Genomic DNA, 21,870 nt, shown 5'->3' with positions numbered 1-21,870 from the left:
TTGAGGAAAGCCTTCCCAGAAGAGCTGAAGCTGTTAGAGAGGGTGGGCCGACTCCAGATTAAACCCTACGGATTAACAATGGGACGGCATTAAAGTTTATGTGCATGTACAGGCAGACGTCCCAAAACTTTTGGCAATACAGTGTGTATCATAATGTTACAGCTACACTTGTTACAATCATGTTACTAATGCACAGTATGTGAGTGTAAAGTGTTTTATCTCCTTTAAAGTCCCTGGGTGGCGACTGCACTCTTGTGTTGTTTTAGGGAATGACTTTGTTCAAGGTATGTCTCACACTGGTTTAAATGAAATGTGCACTATAGTGTATAACGGCATCGCCACATCTATTTTAATGTCCTGCATCACCCTCTCTATCATACTTGGTCTTTAGTTTATATATCGATCTATTTATGTGTCTACTAGGATATCAGGTATGCAGTAGTAAGTGTCTACCTCTCTCTGTGTGTGTGTGTGTGTGTGTGTGTGTGTGTGTGTGTGTGTGTGTGTGTGTGTGTGTGTGTGTGTGTGTGTGTGTGTGTGTGTGTGTGTGTGTGTGCGCGCGCGCGCACGCGGTGGAACACTTAATTCCCAGAATGCTCTAATGTATTCGATAAACACTGCCATTCAAAAATAATTCCAATGCAAATTCTATTTTCAACACAAAGTTCAACCGGTTCAGATTCACACACACTAAAGTTAAACTGTGTGTGTGTGCGCGCGTGCGTGCGTGCGTGTGTGTGTGTGTGTGTGTGTGTGTTTGCGCGCGCGCGCGCGCGCTTGAAATATTCTAAGTGACGTGTCGGAATTCATGCATGACTCCGTGCGCGCGCTCCGCGTTATTTCCGCATGAATATGATGAAGACAAAAGCTGTCCGAGTCCAGCTCCATTAACAACGTGATAAAGAAATACAGTCTTTGTGCACATCGTTCTTAAAAATGCACACGCGTGGGTGAATGAATTTGGTCATCATATCTACATCAGCTCGTCATGCATCGCAATCTGGATCATGCACGCGACCCAGCCCAATAACTTCACGTGCATCATCCGTAGGCATGCAGCGCGAGCTCCGCCTGTTATCCAGATAAATGTGCAGCATTAAGCATGTCAGTATCACTGTGAGTTTGAGTTTTCATGCTCACCGACCGGGCTCCGTCCTGCCTTCACTCCGTGTGCTCTCTCGTCCTCCACAGACCCGCAAAACTCATCCAGCCCGTCCACGCGCGAGCAGCCGCTCCGGTCGCCTCTGACGTCAAGCGCACTACCAGAGGAGTGTGAAAAAGAAGAGGTAAGAAAACGCATCTGTGTCGAGCACGCGCCTCCGTGGCTGCCGTGCGCGAGCGGCGCTGTCCACATGACTCTTGGTGCTGAAGCTCTGAACCTGGCACGAGGCGTACGATACATATTTCAAATTAAAGGTGAATACACACTATGTGGGCTACAGTAGATCTAAGTTAAATTTGCAAAATTAGACAAAGTGAGTGAGTTGTGCACCAGTAGATGGCGCTAGATCAAGAGTTAGTGAAGGTAAAGAACCGACAGCAAAAGTACAATATAAAACAAGCCCCCCCCTCTCTCTCTCTCTCTCTGTCTCTCTCTCTCTCTCTCTCTCTCTCTCTCTCTCTCTCTCTCTCTCTCTCTCTCTCTCTCTCTCTCTCTCTCTCTCTCTCTCTGTCTCTCTCTCTCTCTCTCTCTCTCTCTCTCTCTCTCTCTCTCTCTCTCTTTATATATATATATATATATATATACCCATTTATATACCCATATCTACACATTATAATAGTGCATCTATCCATCATAAAAGTGCATCTGTCATCATAAAAGTGCATCTATCATCATAAAAGTGCATCTATCCATCATAAAAGTGCATCTGTCATCATAAAAGTGCATCTATCATCATAATAGTGCATCTATCCATCATAAAAGTGCATCTATCATCATAAAAGTGCATCTGTCATCATAAAAGTGCATCTATCCATCATAAAAGTGCATCTATCATCATAATAGTGCATCTGTCATCATAAAAGTGCATCTATCATCATAATAGTGCATATATCCATCATAAAAGTGCATCTATCCATCATAAAAGTGCATCTATCATCATAATAGTGCATCTGTCATCATAAAAGTGCATCTGTCATCATAATAGTGCATCTGTCATCATAATAGTGCATCTGTCATCATAAAAGTGCATCTATCATCATAATAGTGCATCTGTCATCATAAAAGTGCATCTGTCATCATAATAGTGCATCTGTCATCATAATAGTGCATCTGTCCATCATAAAAGTGCATCTATCCATCATAAAAGTGCATCTATCATCATAATAGTGCATCTGTCATCATAAAAGTGCATCTGTCATCATAATAGTGCATCTGTCATCATAAAAGTGCATCTATCCATCATAAAAGTGCATCTATCATCATAATAGTGCATCTGTCATCATAATAGTGCATCTATCATCATAATAGTGCATCTGTCATCATAATAGTGCATCTGTCCATCATAAAAGTGCATCTGTCCATCATAAAAGTGCATCTATCATCATAATAGTGCATCTGTCATCATAATAGTGCATCTATCATCATAATAGTGCATCTGTCATCATAATAGTGCATCTGTCATCATAATAGTGCATCTGTCCATCATAAAAGTGCATCTATCCATCATAAAAGTGCATCTATCATCATAATAGTGCTTCTGTCATCATAAAAGTGCATCTGTCATCATAATAGTGCATCTGTCATCATAATAGTGCATCTATCATCATAAAAGTGCATCTATCCATCATAAAAGTGCATCTATCCATCATAAAAGTGCATCTGTCCATCATAAAAGTGCATCTGTCATCATAAAAGTGCATCTGTCCATCATAAAAGTGCATCTATCATCATAAAAGTGCATCTATCCATCATAAAAGTGCATCTGTCCATCATAAAAGTGCATCTACCCATCATAAAAGTGCATCTATCATCATAAAAATGCATCTATCCATCATAAAAGTGCATCTGTCATCATAAAAGTGCATCTATCATCATAAAAGTGCATCTACCCATCATAAAAGTGCATCTATAATCATAATAGTGCATCTACCCATCATAAAAGTGCATCTATCCATCATAAAAGTGCATCTATCCATAATAAAAGTGCATCTATCATCATAAAAGTGCATCTACCCATCATAAAAGTGCATCTATCCATCATAAAAGTGCATCTATTCATTATAAAAGTGCATCTATCCATTATAAAAGTGCATCTATCCATCATAAAAGTGCATCTGTCCATCATAAAAGTGCATCTATCCATCATAAAAGTGCATCTGTCCATCATAAAAGTGCATCTATCCATCATAAAAGTGCATCTGTCATCATAAAAGTGCATCTATCATCATAAAAGTGCATCTATCCATCATAAAAGTGCATCTATCATCATAAAAGTGCATCTATCCATCATAAAAGTGCATCTGTCATCATAAAAGTGCATCTATCATCATAAAAGTGCATCTATCCATCATAAAAGTGCATCTGTCATCATAAAAGTGCATCTATCATCATAATAGTGCATCTATCCATCATAAAAGTGCATCTATCATCATAAAAAGTGCATCTGTCATCATAAAAGTGCATCTATCCATCATAAAAGTGCATCTATCATCATAATAGTGCATCTGTCATCATAAAAGTGCATCTGTCATCATAATAGTGCATCTGTCATCATAAAAGTGCATCTATCCATCATAAAAGTGCATCTATCATCATAATAGTGCATATATCCATCATACAAGTGCTTCTATCCATCATAAAAGTGCATCTATCATCATAATAGTGCATCTGTCATCATAAAAGTGCATATATCATCATAATAGTGCATCTGTCATCATAATAGTGCATCTGTCATCATAAAAGTGCATCTGTCATCATAATAGTGCATCTATCATCATAATAGTGCATCTGTCATCATAAAAGTGCATCTGTCATCATAATAGTGCATCTGTCCATCATAAAAGTGCATCTATCATCATAATAGTGCATCTGTCATCATAATAGTGCATCTATCATCATAATAGTGCATCTGTCAACATAAAAGTGCATCTGTCCATCATAAAAGTGCATCTGTCATCATAATAGTGCATCTATCATCATAATAGTGCATCTGTCATCATAAAAGTGCATCTGTCATCATAATAGTGCATCTGTCATCATAATAGTGCATCTATCCATCATAAAAGTGCATCTATCATCATAATAGTGCATCTGTCATCATAATAGTGCATCTATCATCATAATAGTGCATCTGTCATCATAATAGTGCATCTGTCCATCATAAAAGTGCATCTGTCCATCATAAAAGTGCATCTATCATCATAATAGTGCATCTGTCATCATAATAGTGCATCTATCATCATAATAGTGCATCTGTCATCATAAAAGTGCATCTGTCATCATAATAGTGCATCTGTCATCATAATAGTGCATCTGTCATCATAATAGTGCATCTATCATCATAAAAGTGCATCTATCATCATAATAGTGCATCTGTCATCATAATAGTGCATCTGTCATCATAATAGTGCATCTGTCATCATAATAGTGCATCTATCATCATAATAGTGCATCTGTCATCATAATAGTGCATCTGTCCATCATAAAAGTGCATCTGTCCATCATAAAAGTGCATCTATCATCATAATAGTGCATCTGTCATCATAATAGTGCATCTATCATCATAATAGTGCATCTGTCATCATAATAGTGCATCTGTCATCATAATAGTGCATCTGTCATCATAATAGTGCATCTATCCATCATAAAAGTGCATCTATCATCATAATAGTGCATCTGTCATCATAAAAGTGCATCTGTCATCATAATAGTGCATCTGTCCATCATAAAAGTGCATCTGTCATCATAATAGTGCATCTGTCATCATAATAGTGCTTCTGTCATCATAAAAGTGCATCTGTCATCATAATAGTGCATCTGTCATCATAATAGTGCATCTATCATCATAAAAGTGCATCTGTCCATCATAAAAGTGCATCTATCCATCATAAAAGTGCATCTGTCATCATAAAAGTGCATCTATCATCATAAAAGTGCATCTACCCATCATAAAAGTGCATCTATCATCATAATAGTGCATCTACCCATCATAAAAGTGCATCTATCCATCATAAAAGTGCATCTATCCATAATAAAAGTGCATCTATCATCATAAAAGTGCATCTACCCATCATAAAAGTGCATCTATCCATCATAAAAGTGCATCTGTCCATCATAAAAGTGCATCTATCCATCATAAAAGTGCATCTGTCCATCATAAAAGTGCATCTATCCATCATAAAAGTGCATCTGTCCATCATAAAAGTGCATCTATCATCATAAAAGTGCATCTATCCATTATAAAAGTGCATCTATCCATCATAAAAGTGCATCTATCATCATAAAAGTGCATCTATCCATCATAAAAGTGCATCTATCCATCATAAAAGTGCATCTATCATCATAAAAGTGCATCTGTCCATCATAATAGTGCATCTATCATCATAAAAGTGCATCTGTCCATCATAATAGTGCATCTATCATCATAATAGTGCATCTATCATCATAATAGTGCATCTACCCATCATAAAAGTGCATCTATCATCATAATAGTGCATCTACCCATCATAAAAGTGCATCTGTCATCATAATAGTGCATCTGTCATCATAATAGTGCATCTGTCCATCATAAAAGTGCATCTATCATCATAAAAGTGCATGCACTGAGACAAAAATACATTTGCCCACATATCTAAATGTAGGAAATAAGTTAAATAAACCCTATTTCTAAAAAGGGTGGAGTGTTTCTTTAAGCCAAAGTTTCTGCATTGAATTGCCCAGTTAACTAAAGCATTTAATTAAATCATTAATCTAAATTTTTGTGAGTTGGATTTTTTCCAGTGCTGTTTTCCAGCTGTAGTTACATCAATGCTTTTGTGGTTTGGTTTAGTAACCTGCCATTTTGTGACGTTTGGAGTTCATTTTCTACTCAAAATGACACATTCATACAGATAAACGATCCATCAAATGTTACCGTCTCTATGTATTGTGTACTGAGTCTCTGATGCCTCTTTACTTCTATAATGTGGTGTCTTCTCAATATCTGTAGTGTTATTAACTTCTATTTATGTTGATATTTCTAAATAAATAGCGCTTTAAATGGGTGGTTTAATTCTGTGTTATATTTTTTGAGTAAAAATTAATGCAAAGGAAATTTCACCTGAGCAGAAATTACATTTTCTATTGTATTGCCTGTATGAAATTTGAATCCAAGGATTTATTTAGTTGCTAAAATATAGGATAAGTACAATAGTACACTATATAAAGTTATTTTCGATATATCTTTATAGTGAAATGACAAGCTTTCTTTCTTTCATTATTGTTTATAAAATTCATTGTTTTTGTTTTTCTATGTATATAAAAGTTGATGATGATATATATATACACACACACTCACCTAAAGGATTATTAGGAACACCTGTTCAATTTCTCATTAATGTGATTATCTAATCAACCAATCACATGGCAGTTGCTTCAATGCATTTAGGGGTGTGGTCCTGGTCAAGACAATCTCCTGAACTCCAAACTGAATGCCAGAATGGAAAAGAAAGGTGATTTAAGCCATTTTGAGCGTGGCATGGTTGTTGGTGCCAGACGGGCCGGTCTGAGTATTTCACAATCTGCTCAGTTTTGCGAGATTTTCCTTCATAACCATTTCTACCAGAAAGACTCGGGGAGAAATATATTGACAATAGTGCATTTATTAACAGCTCAGCCAGCTGATAGTGTACAGAGTCATTTTGGCGTAGGTCCCGTCCGAAGAGCATAATCCGAGGGTCTCGGATCTGCAATTCCTGCCTGAAGACAGAATGAGAACATGGATCCATCATGCCTTGTTACCACTGTGCAGGCTGGTGGTGGTGGTGTAATGGTGTGGGGATGTTTTCTTGGCACACTTTAGGCCCCTTAGTGCCAATTGGGCATCGTTTAAATGCCACGGCCTACCTGAGAATTGTTTCTGACCATGTCCATCCCTTTATGACCACCATGTACTCATCCTCTGATGGCTACTTCCAGCAGGATAATGCACCATGTCACAAAGCTCCAATCATTTCAAATTGGTTTCTTGAACATGACATTGAGTTCACTCTACTAAAATGGCCGCCACAGTCACCAGATCTCAACCCAATAGAGCATCTTTGGGATGTGGTGGAACGGGAGCTTCGTGCCCTGGATGTGCATCCCACAAATCTCCATCAACTGCAAGATGCTCTCCTATCAATATGGGCCAACATTTCTAAAGAATGCTTTCAGCACCTTGTTGAATCAATGCCACGTAGAATTAAGGCAGTTCTGAAGGCGAAAGTGTATTATAACAGTATTAGTGTGTGTTCCTAATAATCCTTTAGGTGAGTGTATATATATATATATAAATTTGACTCTTATATTAAATATAGGAAAAGTACAATATAAAAACAATTTATTTTAATGTAATGAAGAACTATTTATTTTGATTGAACTCTTATTCTCTGTGTAAAAAACGAATCTATTGTTTTGTTTAATCATCTTTTTTTGTTACATTATGCTATTCACCAAAAGTTTGTCTTAATATTTCAGTTGATGAGTTTACTGTAAATGTGCTGCAATTGTTGCCTTAAAGATCAGTTTTTACTTTTAAAAAATGGATTCTATATAAAATGTAATTTTGTTGATGTAAACCCAGCGTGTGTCCAAACTTCTGATGCATGGATGTGTATGTAGCTTTAGGTAAGATAAACAAAATAACAGCCATAAAGACCCGCAGTGATGTCAATAATAAAGTTTTATTGGAAACATTCATTGGCCTCAAAGAGATTCACAAGGCATTGACAGCGAGAATCAAAGGCGAATAATTAACAACAGCGACTCCAGAACAAACCGGAAGTCATTCATTCCGCACATCTGCGCGTGCTACCGCGAGTCCTCGCGCACTCGGTCCCAAGACCCGAGCGAACAGTGGAGTACAATCACTTATGAAAACCTAGAAGATAGATTTCTCTGATACAAAATTACAATCAATAACGTACAAATATATAGAGCTCTTCTTCTCGTGTGCTTTATAAAGTGACGTATCAAAACACAACAGGTGGACGTCACGTGTCGCATGCGCGTTCACATCAAGACATGCAGGATATTTCACACACAACATCTGAGTCTTCAGCGTCATTTGTGCGTTTGACGACCGTCCGCCGGAACGCGTCTGGCTTCGCAGACGGTAAATGAGTTCCAGCCGCACAGCGACACATCACGCGTGGCGCTCGACGCGCTCCAGACGCGTCCTCCTTCAGCTGAGCTGCTCTTGCGTTGAACGCTTAACGCCAGGCGTAAACTTCCCAGAACGGGCAGGAACGAAGCCGAGCACTGGAGCTCACGCGCACTGGAGCTCGAACGCGCAGGCGGCGAGGAGCTCCGTCTTCTGCTGCATCCTCTCGCGCTGCTTGAGATGCACGCGACCGTGTCGCTTTCTCTCGTCGCTGCGCGCGAAGCGGCGCCCGCACACGTCGCAGGAGAACGGCTTCTCTCCGGTGTGCGTGCGCATGTGAGTGGTGAGGTGGTCGCTGCGGCTGAAGCAGCGCAGGCACACGCGGCACTGGAAGGGCTTGTGCCCGGTGTGGATGCGCACGTGGCGGTTGAGCTCGTCGGAGCGCGAGAAGCGACGCTCGCAGTTCTCAAGCGGGCAGGAGAAGGGCTTCTCGCGGGGCGCGCCCTTCCTGGCGCGCGGTTTGCTTCTCTGCGTGAGCGTGTTGGTGGAGAGCAGCGAGTCCAGCGCGTCCGCGAGCGCAGTCGTTGTGCAGCCGAACGCGGGGAACGCGATGCTCCTGTAGAGACTGTTTTCATGGGAAGCGGCCGCTGTCGCGGGAATCTGGAAGTTGGGCGCGAAGTTTAGCGCGTTCGCTTGCTCCAAGGGCTCTTGCTTGATCCACGTGTCCAACACCGAGTCCGTCTCGGGACCCAGCGGAGAGAGCAGGTCAATGATGTCATCCAGGTCCGAAGGCTCGTGAGAAGTACAGAAGCCATCAAAAAGATCGCAGCTGGTGCCGAACTCGCTCTTGATCGACTGTTGCGCGCCGGCGTCCGCGAACTCATCCAGCGAGTCGTTGCAGAGCGATTCCGGCGATCCCAACGAGCTCCCGGTGGATAGCAGCGACTCCTGGCGTGACAGCGCGCTCCCGCGAGGGAAGTGATCAGTAGGCGCGGAGATGCCGACGATCTCCGAGAGGATGTTGAGAAGCGCGTCCGCGCTGCACGGCCCGGACTCGGTGTAGAAGCTGCCGGTGTAGGTCAGGGGAGACGGCGGGAACCCGTCGCTTGAGCAATCGGGGAAACCCGCGTCCAGCGGCTCCTCTTTGGGCTTCAACAGACCGAACGCTGCGAGAGAAAGAGGAGAGGAGTGCGTTACATAATGTCGACTCACTGCATCAACTAAAGCTTTCCAACAAATGTGCTTCTTATATTCCAGACGTTCATTGCATGGCGTTTATCAATATACACTCTTAAATATAAACGCTCCTAATGGAGTGTTTGCAGTACATTTAAAAAATCTAAAGAACCTTAAAAGATTCCATGGATGTTACCTTCGATGCAATAAAGAACTCTTACTGTTAAGGATTTTCAAACCGTTGATTTTTAAATATATCTGTGCAGCATTGCATTGCTTTAAGTCAGATTGCAAAAAGATGAAGCATAATATCCAGTGTACTCACCAGCATCAGGTTGATTCTGAGGGGAAGATTGTGCCTCTAGAGGAATCGTTTGAGCGCAGAGCAGATCCAGAGCGCTGAAGTCCACGGTGTTCAGCATAATGTCCATTTGAATATGCAGCAAAATCCACAAGGAATGTCGAGAGAATTATTTCCTTCAAGGTAATGCTTTGGGATTCCCTTTTTCTCGTTCCAGTGAGAGCTCGTTTTGCTTCCTTCAGGTTCTGGTCTCCGTCGATTCGTTTTCCGGAATTCCTCATCCCCCTTTTATACCATTCGGCTCGGCCGAGGCTCCGCCCGCCGCTCATCTACGTCGGCAGGAGGATTCCCCGCCGTGTACAGATTTTGGACTGCTCTTGCCCAAATATGGGCAGAGGATGTGACGGGGTTCCCCTCCGAAAATGGGCACAGGGGCGTGACGTAGCGGAGACTTTCCTGAAGACCATTGCGGAAAAATGAGGCGCGTTTGTGAATGACAGGCGGCCATTATGTTCGCAGTGGAACAGTGTCAAACTAAAAAGAGCCCCGGGAGACTTCAGACAGACGATCTGATGGGTTCAGACCATGAGTTGAGCGAGATTGCAAACAGTAAAACAATGAATGTGCATGAAAACACAGAGCAATGCGGATATAACAGGCGAACGGGGCTCAGTTGCTTGCATTCAAAGTGATTTGTAACAGGAAAAAATGTCAAATTTCAAGTGTGTTTTGGATCTGATCAGTGTGTTGCTAATAAGTGCTGATGTGCATCAACTTTTTCCCCTTTTCCTAATGATACAGACTGATGTTTTGTAAAGGGAAGCTGATTCCAGATCAGCCAGTTTGCATTAGATCAGCACCGCGGACAGCGACACTTTCGCGGCTGATGCATCAGTTCAGCACCGCGGACAGCGACACTTCCGCGGCTGATTCGTCAGTTCAGCACCGCGGACAGCGACACTTCCGCGGCTGATTCGTCAGTTCAGCACCGCGGACAGCGACACTTTCGCGGCTGATGCATCAGATCAGCACTGCGGACAGCGACACTTCCGCGGCTGATGCATCAGTTCAGCACCGCGGACAGCGACACTTCCGCGGCTGGTGCATCAGTTCAGCACCGCGGACAGCGACATGCACACACATGCTTTCAGTCTTCACGTGTGATACATGGCACGATGCATCTAAATGCCACGCCAAATCGACCCAACAGTCAAGAGATGTGCTTTATTATGTTTGTGCACGCGTTGCATAACACATAAGCACTGCATGCATGCAAATGATTTGAGGTAAAAGCGTGCCTGAGATTAACATCTCCGCCGAATCGTTGAGTTATGTGTTATGTAACGCATCATGTCTCCAGAGCAGCTAATGATCCGTGGCGCACATTTGGACTGCAGCTGCATCTGTGGCCATGTTTTCAAATATGAGTCATAAAGTTGCTCTGGCACCCTTTGATAACAGCCTTCAGCCCCCATGGAGATCTCATTTATTAGATGGCGAGACTCAGGTGGAGTTCTGGATGCCCGTTTCATCCTAATATGAATGCAACTGTTAAATAAGAAACAAATGGATTAGTTTTGAACAAGTTGGAAGAAGAATAATGAGACTGAACTAGAATAATTGTTTGCAGTACACCAAAGAAGACTTTATGCATATGTGGAAAAAAGGAATAAATCAATGTGAAATTAAGAAAACTATTAGTTTTCTAATTCTGTATGCAATGCATGGAAAAATCATTGGATTTATTCTAGAGTGATTCTTTTTTCAAAATAGCATTTTATCAACTATAATGTAGGTATAACAAATCCACGGTCCATTTTGATGACAATATGCAGGCATGTACAGTATGCATAGGCCTGTAAGCTGTGAACACATTATCAGGTGTGTTTAAGCACATTGTTTAATAAGAACCTGTTTCTGTTTCCGGAAACCGAGACCAAAAATGGTTCCGTCGATAAAGGAGAAGCACAAGGCGCCTGTGACAGCTTGTCGCACGTGATTCATCTTTTTTTTTGGTGACATTTCTCTCGTTACAGAGCTCTGAATCGTCGAGGCGTGGGAGAGCTCCGGGGCAGCCCGTTCCCGGTACCGGCAGCTGTCGAACGCGAGGCATTCCCGCCAAAAATACACGGCTGCCCCCGCGCGAACTCAGCTGGAGGTGTGGGATCTCACAGCGCAGGAGCGGGGGAAGCCTGTGTGTGTGAGTGACAATTATACACGAACACACACATACATCAGGAAGACATACAAACACACACAAAAAGACAGGAAAACGCTTCTCTTAAAAATACATGTTCCAAAAGGGGGATTTCACAGTGATGCCATAAAACCTTTCAGTGATCAGCTCTTAAAAAATAACCTTTCTTCTTAGTGTGAAGATTTTTTTAATAATTTAAAGAACATTTGAGTGTACTTTACTGTACACTGAAAACAAATATTAGTACTGCCTGTTCAAATTGCTTAATTAAAATGAGCTAAAGCAACACAATGGCTATACATTTTGTCCCAACTTAATTTGTTTGTGTTCAATCCACTTAAATTGAAGTCAAACTTAATCCGTTTGTGTTGTCACATGAATAATTTATGTTGCGTTAACTGAAACTGGGCGGGGCTTGTTAGTTCCCAGCATGCTTTGCATATGGCTAAATCAAGAGCGAGTAAATGTTGTTTTTTTATATGTCAAAGTGTTATTTAATGTATTTTTGAGCAAAATGAGAAAGGGGGAGACATGATTGTGTTTAATATAGTTTAATATAGTCAATTATGTCAGAATTATTAGAACAATTTAAATTATTGTGGGTTCCCATTTGCTTAGGCTGTGGAGTAAAACAACTAATGTCATTACAGCTTTGTTGAAAGAGCTTAGTATTTAGGATGCTAGCTAGTGCAGTATTATTATTGATCTGTGTAATATTAAAATATATGAAATTAAAGTGGATGAATGAATATATGAAATTGAATGTTTGAATCATGTCAGGGAGCCATATAAAATTCACTTTGAAACTACTTATTGAGTCACTAAAAATGTATTCATTCCACGATGTTGAAGTTACATGTACAAATTATGTTTCTTCAACTTAGTTGATTCGTGTGGGACCGATGTACACAATTAAATCATGGAGATCCAACACACTTTTTTTTAAGCTGCACTGCTGCAGTTTATAGAGTTCAAAAGCCGGTTCCGGAAGTAAAAACTCAATTTGTTTTCTCCATAGGGAAATTGATTTTTAATGATACCTTGGAAACCTTTTTAGACAGCCCTACTGTGATCTATATCAATCTATATCTATATCTATCTCAGATCTATATCTATATCAAAATATCATTGCTCAATGATATTTGCTCAAAAACCTTAACCCTTTGTCACGATGTGTTTGGGGTTTGTTCTGAGTTTATTCCACAGTCATGTTTCTTAGTTTGCTTGGTTCACTGCCATGCACTCCCTGGTCTTTTCATGTGCCTCCTTGCCCTCATGTGATCCTGCCATGCGCGCCCTTGTCTTGTGTTCTGTTGTAATGTTCTTATTGGATAATTGTTTGATCATTGTTCACAGGTGTCCCTTGTCTAGTCATTAGTCCATGTGCATTTAAGCCCTCATGTTTGCCATGGTCTTTGTTGAGTATTTTTTCCCTGTAACCCGCTGTGTCAAGTCTGAGTCGAGTCTAAATCAAGTCTGAGTCGAGTCTAAATCAAGTCTGAGTCAAGTCTGAGTCGAGTCTGAGTCGAGTCTAAATCAAGTCTGAGTCGAGTCTAAATCAAGTCTGAGTCGAGTCTGAGTCGAGTCTAAATCAAGTCTGAGTCAAGTCTGAGTCGAGTCTGAGTCGAGTCTAAATCAAGTCTGAGTCGAGTCTAAATCAAGTCTGAGTCGAGTCTGAGTCGAGTCTGTGTCGAGTCTGAGTCAAGTCTGAGTCAAGTCTGAGTCGAGTCTGAGTCGAGTCTAAATCAAGTCTGAGTCGAGTCTAAATCAAGTCTGAGTCGAGACTGAGTCGAGTCTAAATCAAGTCTGAGTCAAGTCTGAGTCGAGTCTGAGTCGAGTCTAAATCAAGTCTGAGTCGAGTCTAAATCAAGTCTGAGTCGAGTCTGTGTCGAGTCTGTGTCGAGTCTGAGTCGAGTCTGTGTCCAGTCTGTGTCGAGTCTGTGTCAAGTCTGAGTCAAGTCTGTGTCGATTCTGAGTCGAGTCTGTGTCCAGTCTGTGTCCAGTCTGTGTCGAGTCTGAGTCGAGTCTGAATCGAGTCTGAGTCGAGTCTGAGACGAGTCTGAGTCGAGTCTGTGTCAATTCTGAGTCGAGTCTAAATCAAGTCTGAGTCAAGTCTGAATTAAGTCTGAGTCAAGTCTGAGTCAAGTCTGTGTCGATTCTGAGTCGAGTCTGTGTCCAGTCTGTGTCGAGTCTATGTCGATTCTGAGTCAAGTCTGTGTCCATTCTGTGTCGAGTCTGTGTCGAGTCTGAATCGAGTCTGAGTTGAGTCTGTGTCAATTCTGAGTCGAGTCTAAATCAAGTCTGAGTCAAGTCTGAGTCAAGTCTGAGTCAAGTCTGAGTCGAGTCTGAGTCGAGTCTGAGTCGAGTCTAAATCAAGTCTGAGTCAAGTCTGAATTAAGTCTGAGTCAAGTCTGTGTCGATTCTGAGTCGAGTCTGTGTCCATTCTGTGTCGAGTCTGTGTCGAGTCTGAATCGAGTCTGAGTCGAGTCTGTGTCAATTCTGAGTCGAGTCTAAATCAAGTCTGAGTCAAGTCTGAATTAAGTCTGAGTCAAGTCTGTGTCGATTCTGAGTCGAGTCTGTGTCGAGTCTGAGTCGAGTCTGAGTCGAGTCTGTGTCGAGTCTGTGTCGAGTCTGTGTCGAGTCTGTGTCGAGTCTGTGTCGAGTCTGTGTCGAGTCTGAGTCGAGTCTGAGTCGAGTCTGTGTCCAGTCTGTGTCGAGTCTGCGTCGAGTCTGCGTCGAGTCTGCGTCGAGTCTGAGTCGAGTCTGTGTCAGGTCTGTGTCGAGTCTGAGTCTGCTTTGTTTTTTCACTCTATAAATAAAACTGCAAAACAGTTCCTTGCTCACGCTCTCTTTGGTTGAAGAGTGGGTTCTTGTGATCTTGCGTTCCCATTTTGTTTCAACTACTCCACAAACCCCATTTCCAACTGTTTATTGATTTGTTGTATTGTTATCTACTATTATAATCTTACATTTAGACCCTATACATTATTTGTTTAACTTTTAAACAAATTAATACTTTCTTGTTTGAAACCCATCTTGTGAAGTGTCCTCTTTATGTAGTGACTTTGAGCTTTATTAGTTGTTTGTGATTGATTGAAGTGTGGAAAAGGTTCTCAGTATTTGGATGATTAGAGGACTCTGGTTATGTAGAGTGGTCCAGCTGGGTTGTTAAGTCAATCCTTCCAATGGAGATTGTTTTGTTAGTTTGTTATTTTTGAAGGTATCCCAGGTGGAGATTTATTCTCTGTTGGGGTACGCTGTTCAGGGCCTGGTTTTTGCCAGGTGACCTGAAGTTGTGTGTCTAAAGTGGCCCAGAGCCCGATAAGCCTTTGAGGATTAGAGATTTTATTTGATTTATTTAGTGTACCAGAGTTGTTTTCTAATATATCCATACACATTTGTGTGGTGTTTATCATCCATGATTAGTTTTGGGAACTTGAGAAATTTTGTTTTGTTCAAGAGAGCAGATATTTTCTTATCTACGTTGTTAAGTAAATTTTACACCAGTAATTAAAGGGACAGTTAACCCAAAATGAAAATGATGTTTATCTGCTGACCCCCAGGGCATCCGAGATGTAGGTGTGTTTGTTTCTTCAGGAGAACACAAATGAAGATTTTTAACTCAACCGTTGCTCGTATAATCCGTGTCAATGGGGTGTATTTCTATGAGAGTAAAAAACACACACACATACGAATCCATATTAAACCCTGCGGCTCGTGGAGACACATTGATGTCTGAAGACACAAAACGATTGGTTTCTGTGAGAAACACAACAGTATTTGTTATATTTTTACCTAATAAATATATATATATGGTAAGACTATTTTAAGGTTCAGTTATTAACTATTAACTAGTTGCTTATTATCATGCATATTAATAGGATATTGGCTGTTTATTAGTACTTATAAAGCACATATTAATGCCTTATTCTGTATGACCTTATTCTACATCCCTTAATCCTATCCAATACCTAAACTTAAACAATACAAAAACTACCTTACTAACTATTAATAAGCAGTAAATTATGAGGTTATTGAGGCAAAAGTCATAGTTAATAGTGAAAATGTGTTCCCCATACTAAAGTGTTACTATATATATATATATATATATATATATATATATATATATATATATATATATATATATATATATATATATATATATATATATATATATATATATATATATATATATATATATATATATATATATATATATATATATATATATATATATATATATATATATATATATATATATATATATATATATATATATATATATATATTTTTTTTTTTTTTTTTTTTTTTTTTTTTTTTTTTTTTTCAAAATGGTTTCTTGAACATGACAATGAGTTGACTGTACTAAAATGGCCCTCACAGTCACCAGATATATATCTGGTGACTGTGAGGGCCATTTTAGTACAGTCAACTCATTGTCATGTTCAAGAAACCAATTTGAAATGATTCAAGCTTTGTGACATGGTGCATTATCCTGCTGGAAGTAGCCATCAGAGGATGGGCACATGGTGGTCATAAAGGGATGAACATGGTCAGAAACAATGCTCAGGTAGGCCGTGGCATTAAAACGATGCCCAACTGGCACTAAGGGGCCTAAAGTGTGCCAAGAAAACATCCCCCACACCATTACACCACCACCACCAGTCTGCACAGTGGTAACAAGGCATGATGGATCCATGTTCTCATTCTGTTTACGCCAAATTCTGACTCTACCAATGTAATGTCTCAACAGAAATCGAGACTCATCAGACCAGGCAACATTTTTCCAGTCTTCAACTGTCCAATTTTGGTGAGCTTGTGTAAATTGTAGCCTCTTTTTCCTATTTGTAGTGGAGATGAGTGGCACCCGGTGGGGTCTTCTGCTGTTGTAGCCCATCCGCCTCAAGGTTGTGTGTGTTGTGGCTTCACAAATGCTTTGCTGCATACCTCGGTTGTAACGAGTGGTTATTTCAGTCAAAGTTGCTCTTCTATCAGCTTGAATCAGTCAGCCCATTCTCCTCTAATATATATATAATATTGAACCATTCGGTACGGCATTAACGGTTCAATACGTGCTGGTGAATTGTGTTTTTTTTGGGTTTGCATTTAATTAATTATTTCCATTTCTCTTCATGGTAAATATTTCTCTCAGTTTACTTCATTTTTTTTTTTTTTTTGAGTGTACATGTGAGTCTATGAGCTGATATGAGCAAATATCCAATCATATGCACTAAAGTTAGGCGGTGTTTACCCGCATTTTAAAGCCTTGCCTTACAAAAAAAGCCCATCTCACTACAGTGGCTGTACAATCATTTTACAATGCGACGAGAATAGTTATTGGGCTTGCAAAAATCAAAATAACGACTTTATCCACCAAGTTATTGACGTGAACTCGACGCATGCGTGAGAATATGATCCGCCGCTCATGACCCAGAAGAGGAGGAGCCGCTATCGCCTGAGCTCACGGCCCAGACCGACACGGAAGACAATAACTTGTTGGATATAGTCATTATTTAATTTTTTTTTCGCACAAGAACTATTCTTGTCGCTTCGTCAAAAAAAAAAAAAAATGCTTCTTTTACTTATTTAATTAGTATTTAGTATTAGAGTATTAGATTTGTCAAGAAATGAGCTCTTAGTGAGAGTTTGTTTGGGCCCAAAGTTTCCCCATGAGATGCACAGCGGTTGGATTTGGGATTTGCAGTTGAGTTTTCTCTCTCAAATATTACACACACACACACACACACACACACACACACACACACACACACACACACACACACACACACACATGTCGTGTTTCCATGTTTTATGGGGACTTTCCATAGGCATAATGCGTTTCATGCTGTACAAACTGTACATCCTATCCCCCTACACTGCCCCTGCCCCTAAACCTACCCATCACACACACACACACACACACACACACACACACACACACACACACACACACACACACACACACAGCCCCTAAACCTACCCATCACAGGAAACATTCTGCATTTTTACTTTCTCAAAAAAACTCCTTCTGTGTGATTTATAAGATGTTTTCCTTATGGGGACTTAAAAATGTCCCCACAAGGACAAGGATTTCGGATATTGCCATCTTTGTGGGGACATTTTGTCCCCATAACGTAGGGATTACCAGGCCACACACACACACACACACACACACACACACACACACACACACACAGAGGGAGAGAGAGTTGGCTTTAGAATATGCATATGCAGAGAACAGGAATAAAGTGAGTATTTGCTTTATATGCCAAACCTGAGAGAATGGCTTCATCTGGTAAAAAATAGTACAAATTAAAATTGTGAAGCCTTGCCAACAGAATGAAAGCCTAGTAACAAAGATTGCAGCATTTTATAGTTAAAAATTGCATTTTTGTCCAAACGATGCTAAGTGGAACTATTTTGTGTAAAACAGATTTATTAATGGAAATTGGGGTGAAGTACTAAAATGTCAATAAAAATACACACCTGGACCAACATTTGTGCAGTTGACTTTAACACAGGCCAGAATTATCACACAAAAAAACTAAACTGAAAAGAACAGAAATGTCCATAAGGATGGTTCATTTCTTATCGACTGAAGAAAGAAAGACATCTTGGATGAGATGGTGGCGAGTAAATTATCAGGAGTGAACTATCCTTTAAGTGTGTCTTCACTGTAAACAATAAAATAAAGTTGATCTAACTTTAAAAAAATGAGGCAACCTATCAAACTAAACTATGAACTCGGATAATTTGCTCCAGTTAAAGTCAACTTTAAAAAAAAAAAATGCTAATGAAGTGAGTAGCAGGTATTTTTTCAACTTAAAGACATCAAAAAAATCAAGTTTTAATATTGTTCACATGTCTATATGGTATTTTTAATATGATTTAAAGGTGCTGTGTGTAATATTTATGGGGATCTATTGACATAAATACAATATAATACACATAACTAAGTTTTCAGTTGCGTATAAAGGCCTTACATAATGACCGTTATGTTTTTATTATTTTATAATGAGCACACCGCGGGTACAGTGAAGATGGATGTTTCTACGGTAGCCCTAAATGGACAAACTTCTCTACAGAGCACTAGCTACTCTGTGCTCTGTCTAACGATGACATCTTTGTCCTGTGTCAGCCACCGTAGCTTCTCTGTGCTTCGACAGGGAGGGGTGAGACATGGATGGGTGTAATTCACAACCTCACCACTAGATGCAGCTAAAACTTACACACTGTACCTTTAAGACAAACTCCTCACCATCACTGAGTATTTTCTCCTTAAAACTTCAGTGAACCATATACAGTGTCAAACATCTGCCACAAACTACTTTGTAGCCATCTTGTGATCATTAAGGAGTGGGTCTCTGAGCTGTTGAGTGAGTGGAGGCGGGGCTCATTTGCATATTCATGAATCTACGTATACTAAATGAAGCGAGGCTATAAAATTACATTCAGGCTATTCAAGCAGGATTTGCTAGTGTCACATCTTTGGTCTGTTTTGGTTGTGTTTTGCTCCATGTACTTCCTGTTCTCATTTGTCACATGTTTAAGTTTTCCGCCACTTGTCTTTCTTTGTTACCCTCGTTACTCTAGTTCATCTTCATCTGTGTTCATCTGAGTTTGTATTTAGTTCTCCTTTGTTCTCTCACTCGTTGTCTGGTCACAGTTACGTACTGTTGTGTTTATCCGATATTTTTGAAACCTTCATCATTTGAGCTACACTCAAAAAACTGAAACCTTGGATTTACTTAATTTTTTATGTCAACAGGTTCCACGTAATTGGGTTATGTTGAATTTAATTAACATTGTTTATTTCGGTAAACCAATTTTTTTTTTACGTAAAGTTAATTCAATGCCATTTAGTTAAATCAGGTTAACATTCTTAATTTTGTCCAAAACTATTACGTTTAATTACCCTGAAATTAATAAAAAAGAAAAGAAAAAAAGTAATCCAGTTTAATTGATTATTTTTTATTTAGTGAAATGCTGTTTTTTACAACATTTACAACACCTTTTATATTACAAGATTGTATTGGCTAGATGGTTTTGTTACATCCATGGCATGCCCAATGTAGTTGCTTTTTTATTATTAAAACAACTTTAATAGTTATTAGCAGATCCTCACCCCGAGCACACGCTCTACACTTCAACACAATGGTAACGTCCAAAAACACTAACATAACACACACTTTTAAATACCAACATAACAAAACATTAAACATTAAAAAGTCTCAATTTTCTCATCTCGTTTGAAATGCATAAAACAGCACTTTATTTAAACATTTAGAGCCCTATTTTGCACCCGCGCAAACCGCGCTTTTCCCTCCACAGAAGCACGTCGCTAAACTAGTGAATGAACTTGCGCTCCCTGGGCGGTTCAGCGCAAAAAAGGAGGCGTGTTCCGGCGCAAACAATCCCTGGTGCTATTTAGCTGTTCCATTAAACAGTTGCGCCTAAAGTCAGTGGCGCGTTGCGCGTTGTTCATTATGCTATTTTAAGGGTGCACGCTTGACCATAATGTATAGCGTGCACAACGCGCATACACTTTGCTCATGTAATCTACACAGATGCAACAATTATTTTTGCAAATCATAAATTGTTACACTAAAAAATATTAACACATGAGATGACGGAAATCATTGTGGTGTGCCACGAAGATGTGAAAAAATAGGCATAAATCTAGCTTACAAATTATTCATGCTAATTGTAGTAATTGAGGATCAGACCTGTTTGCCCAATAGTGGCCAGACATATCTGTATATAAGGACATCTGACAAATTGGTTTGTCCGTCAAGAACCAGGAAAAAAAAATCGACTGAAAAACTGAAAAAACTGTTTAACCGACGCTATTTTGGGTGGGTTTCTCCATCCCCATACAACACAACTTCTCTGTCTTTCACTGCTCTTACAAGAACATCAGTCTCCTCGGCTGTGAACCGCTCCTGGCGTGCGTCTGGTAAATACGCCATAATAATAGCGATCCATAATGGAGCTTGCGCAGCTGCTTTTAAAGGGAATGTTGGATGCCGCTCTGATTGGTTTATTCACGTTACGCCCAAACCACACCTATGAATAATGAAGCTACTTCAGACCAACCCATTTTAGATTTGCGCCGAGCGCAAGAGCCATTTATCCCGCCGGGAAAATAGCAACAGCGCCGAGACCCGCCCACAAAGTTACTTGCACTTCACGCTTTGACACTTGCGTTTCAGATCGTTAAAATAGGGCCCTTACTCTCCAAATTCAGCCCATTTGTAAAGCATGATGGGAAGTGAATGTCCTGTTTGACTGGGTTACATGATTGAAACATGTTATTTCAAAATAAAAACATTAAGTTATGCCAAAGAGTAACGGTTTTAAGTCAGTTTAACATAAATCAATTACATTTGAACCGGAAACCTGATATAATGGTGTTAAATCGAGATGAATTTCTTAAATAAAGTGAACAGCATCAAAAGTTCATTTTTTTGAGTGCACGTCTGTTCCTGTCTTTGCCTTCCTGCCTGAGCCAACTCTAACAGCCAGCATGAAGAATTCAGCACTGATCAAAAACTCACTTTGAGCGGTGAGTGATCTTAAATGCATTTGATTGGCCGTTGCGTTCAAGAAATCAACACATATGTCCGTGATTGGCTACATTGCACAACGCTGCAAAAACATTTTATAAATAGAAATTCTGCCCATGGTTACATTATAATTTGTTTTAGGCCACAACCACACAACGCCAGAGCTTTCTCTATCTGATCTTTATTCGTCTCAAGAAATATCTGCGTACACACTAAACCACTGAAACCAACTCAAAACCAGTAGTATAGATGCCAGACCAGTATGGGGTGCTGTAATTCTAACACCGAAATACACGCTTGGAGCAAACTTTCAGTATGTGGCTCCACAGGCTTTCCTCAAGGTTTAGG

The 21,870-nt window shown here is 40.0% G+C and overlaps 3 protein-coding genes across 7 annotated transcripts in view; 1 reads left to right on the top strand and 2 right to left on the bottom strand.

Annotated features, from left to right (window-relative positions):
* si:ch73-290k24.5 (F-box only protein 41) overlaps positions 1-1,274 on the bottom strand; it is a 49,907-nt gene extending 48,633 nt beyond the window's left edge. Inside the window, exon 1 of one of the 2 annotated variants that reach the window (XM_067445455.1) lies at positions 1,141-1,274. The gene's annotated coding sequence lies outside the window, so the exon portion shown is untranslated. The remainder of the gene's footprint in view (positions 1-1,140) is intronic. The other variant, XM_067445456.1, reaches the window with a different exon arrangement.
* The window catches only part of cyp17a2 (cytochrome P450, family 17, subfamily A, polypeptide 2), a 43,646-nt gene continuing 22,990 nt past the window's right edge, over positions 1,215-21,870 (top strand). Inside the window, exons 1-2 of one of the 4 annotated variants that reach the window (XM_067445458.1) lie at positions 1,215-1,286; positions 11,796-11,959. The gene's annotated coding sequence lies outside the window, so the exon portion shown is untranslated. Of the gene's footprint in view, positions 1,287-10,763; positions 11,267-11,470; positions 11,960-17,912 lie in introns of those variants that run through there. The other 3 variants (XM_067445459.1, XM_067445460.1, XM_067445457.1) reach the window with 3 other exon arrangements.
* Positions 7,845-10,023, bottom strand: egr4 (early growth response 4). The gene is made up of 2 exons (XM_067445462.1): positions 9,784-10,023; positions 7,845-9,448 (listed from the first exon to the last, which is right to left on the bottom strand). Exons 1-2 carry the CDS (start codon positions 9,887-9,889, stop codon positions 8,448-8,450), a joined length of 1,107 nt encoding a protein of 368 aa, XP_067301563.1. The 5' UTR covers positions 9,890-10,023; the 3' UTR covers positions 7,845-8,447.

The sequence above is a fragment of the Pseudorasbora parva genome, chromosome 6 (genome assembly GCF_024679245.1).
Source record: "Pseudorasbora parva isolate DD20220531a chromosome 6, ASM2467924v1, whole genome shotgun sequence".
NCBI lineage: Eukaryota > Metazoa > Chordata > Actinopteri > Cypriniformes > Gobionidae > Pseudorasbora > Pseudorasbora parva.
Note: the sequence above shows the minus strand (reverse complement) of the source record. Positions and strands in the feature narration are given on the sequence as shown.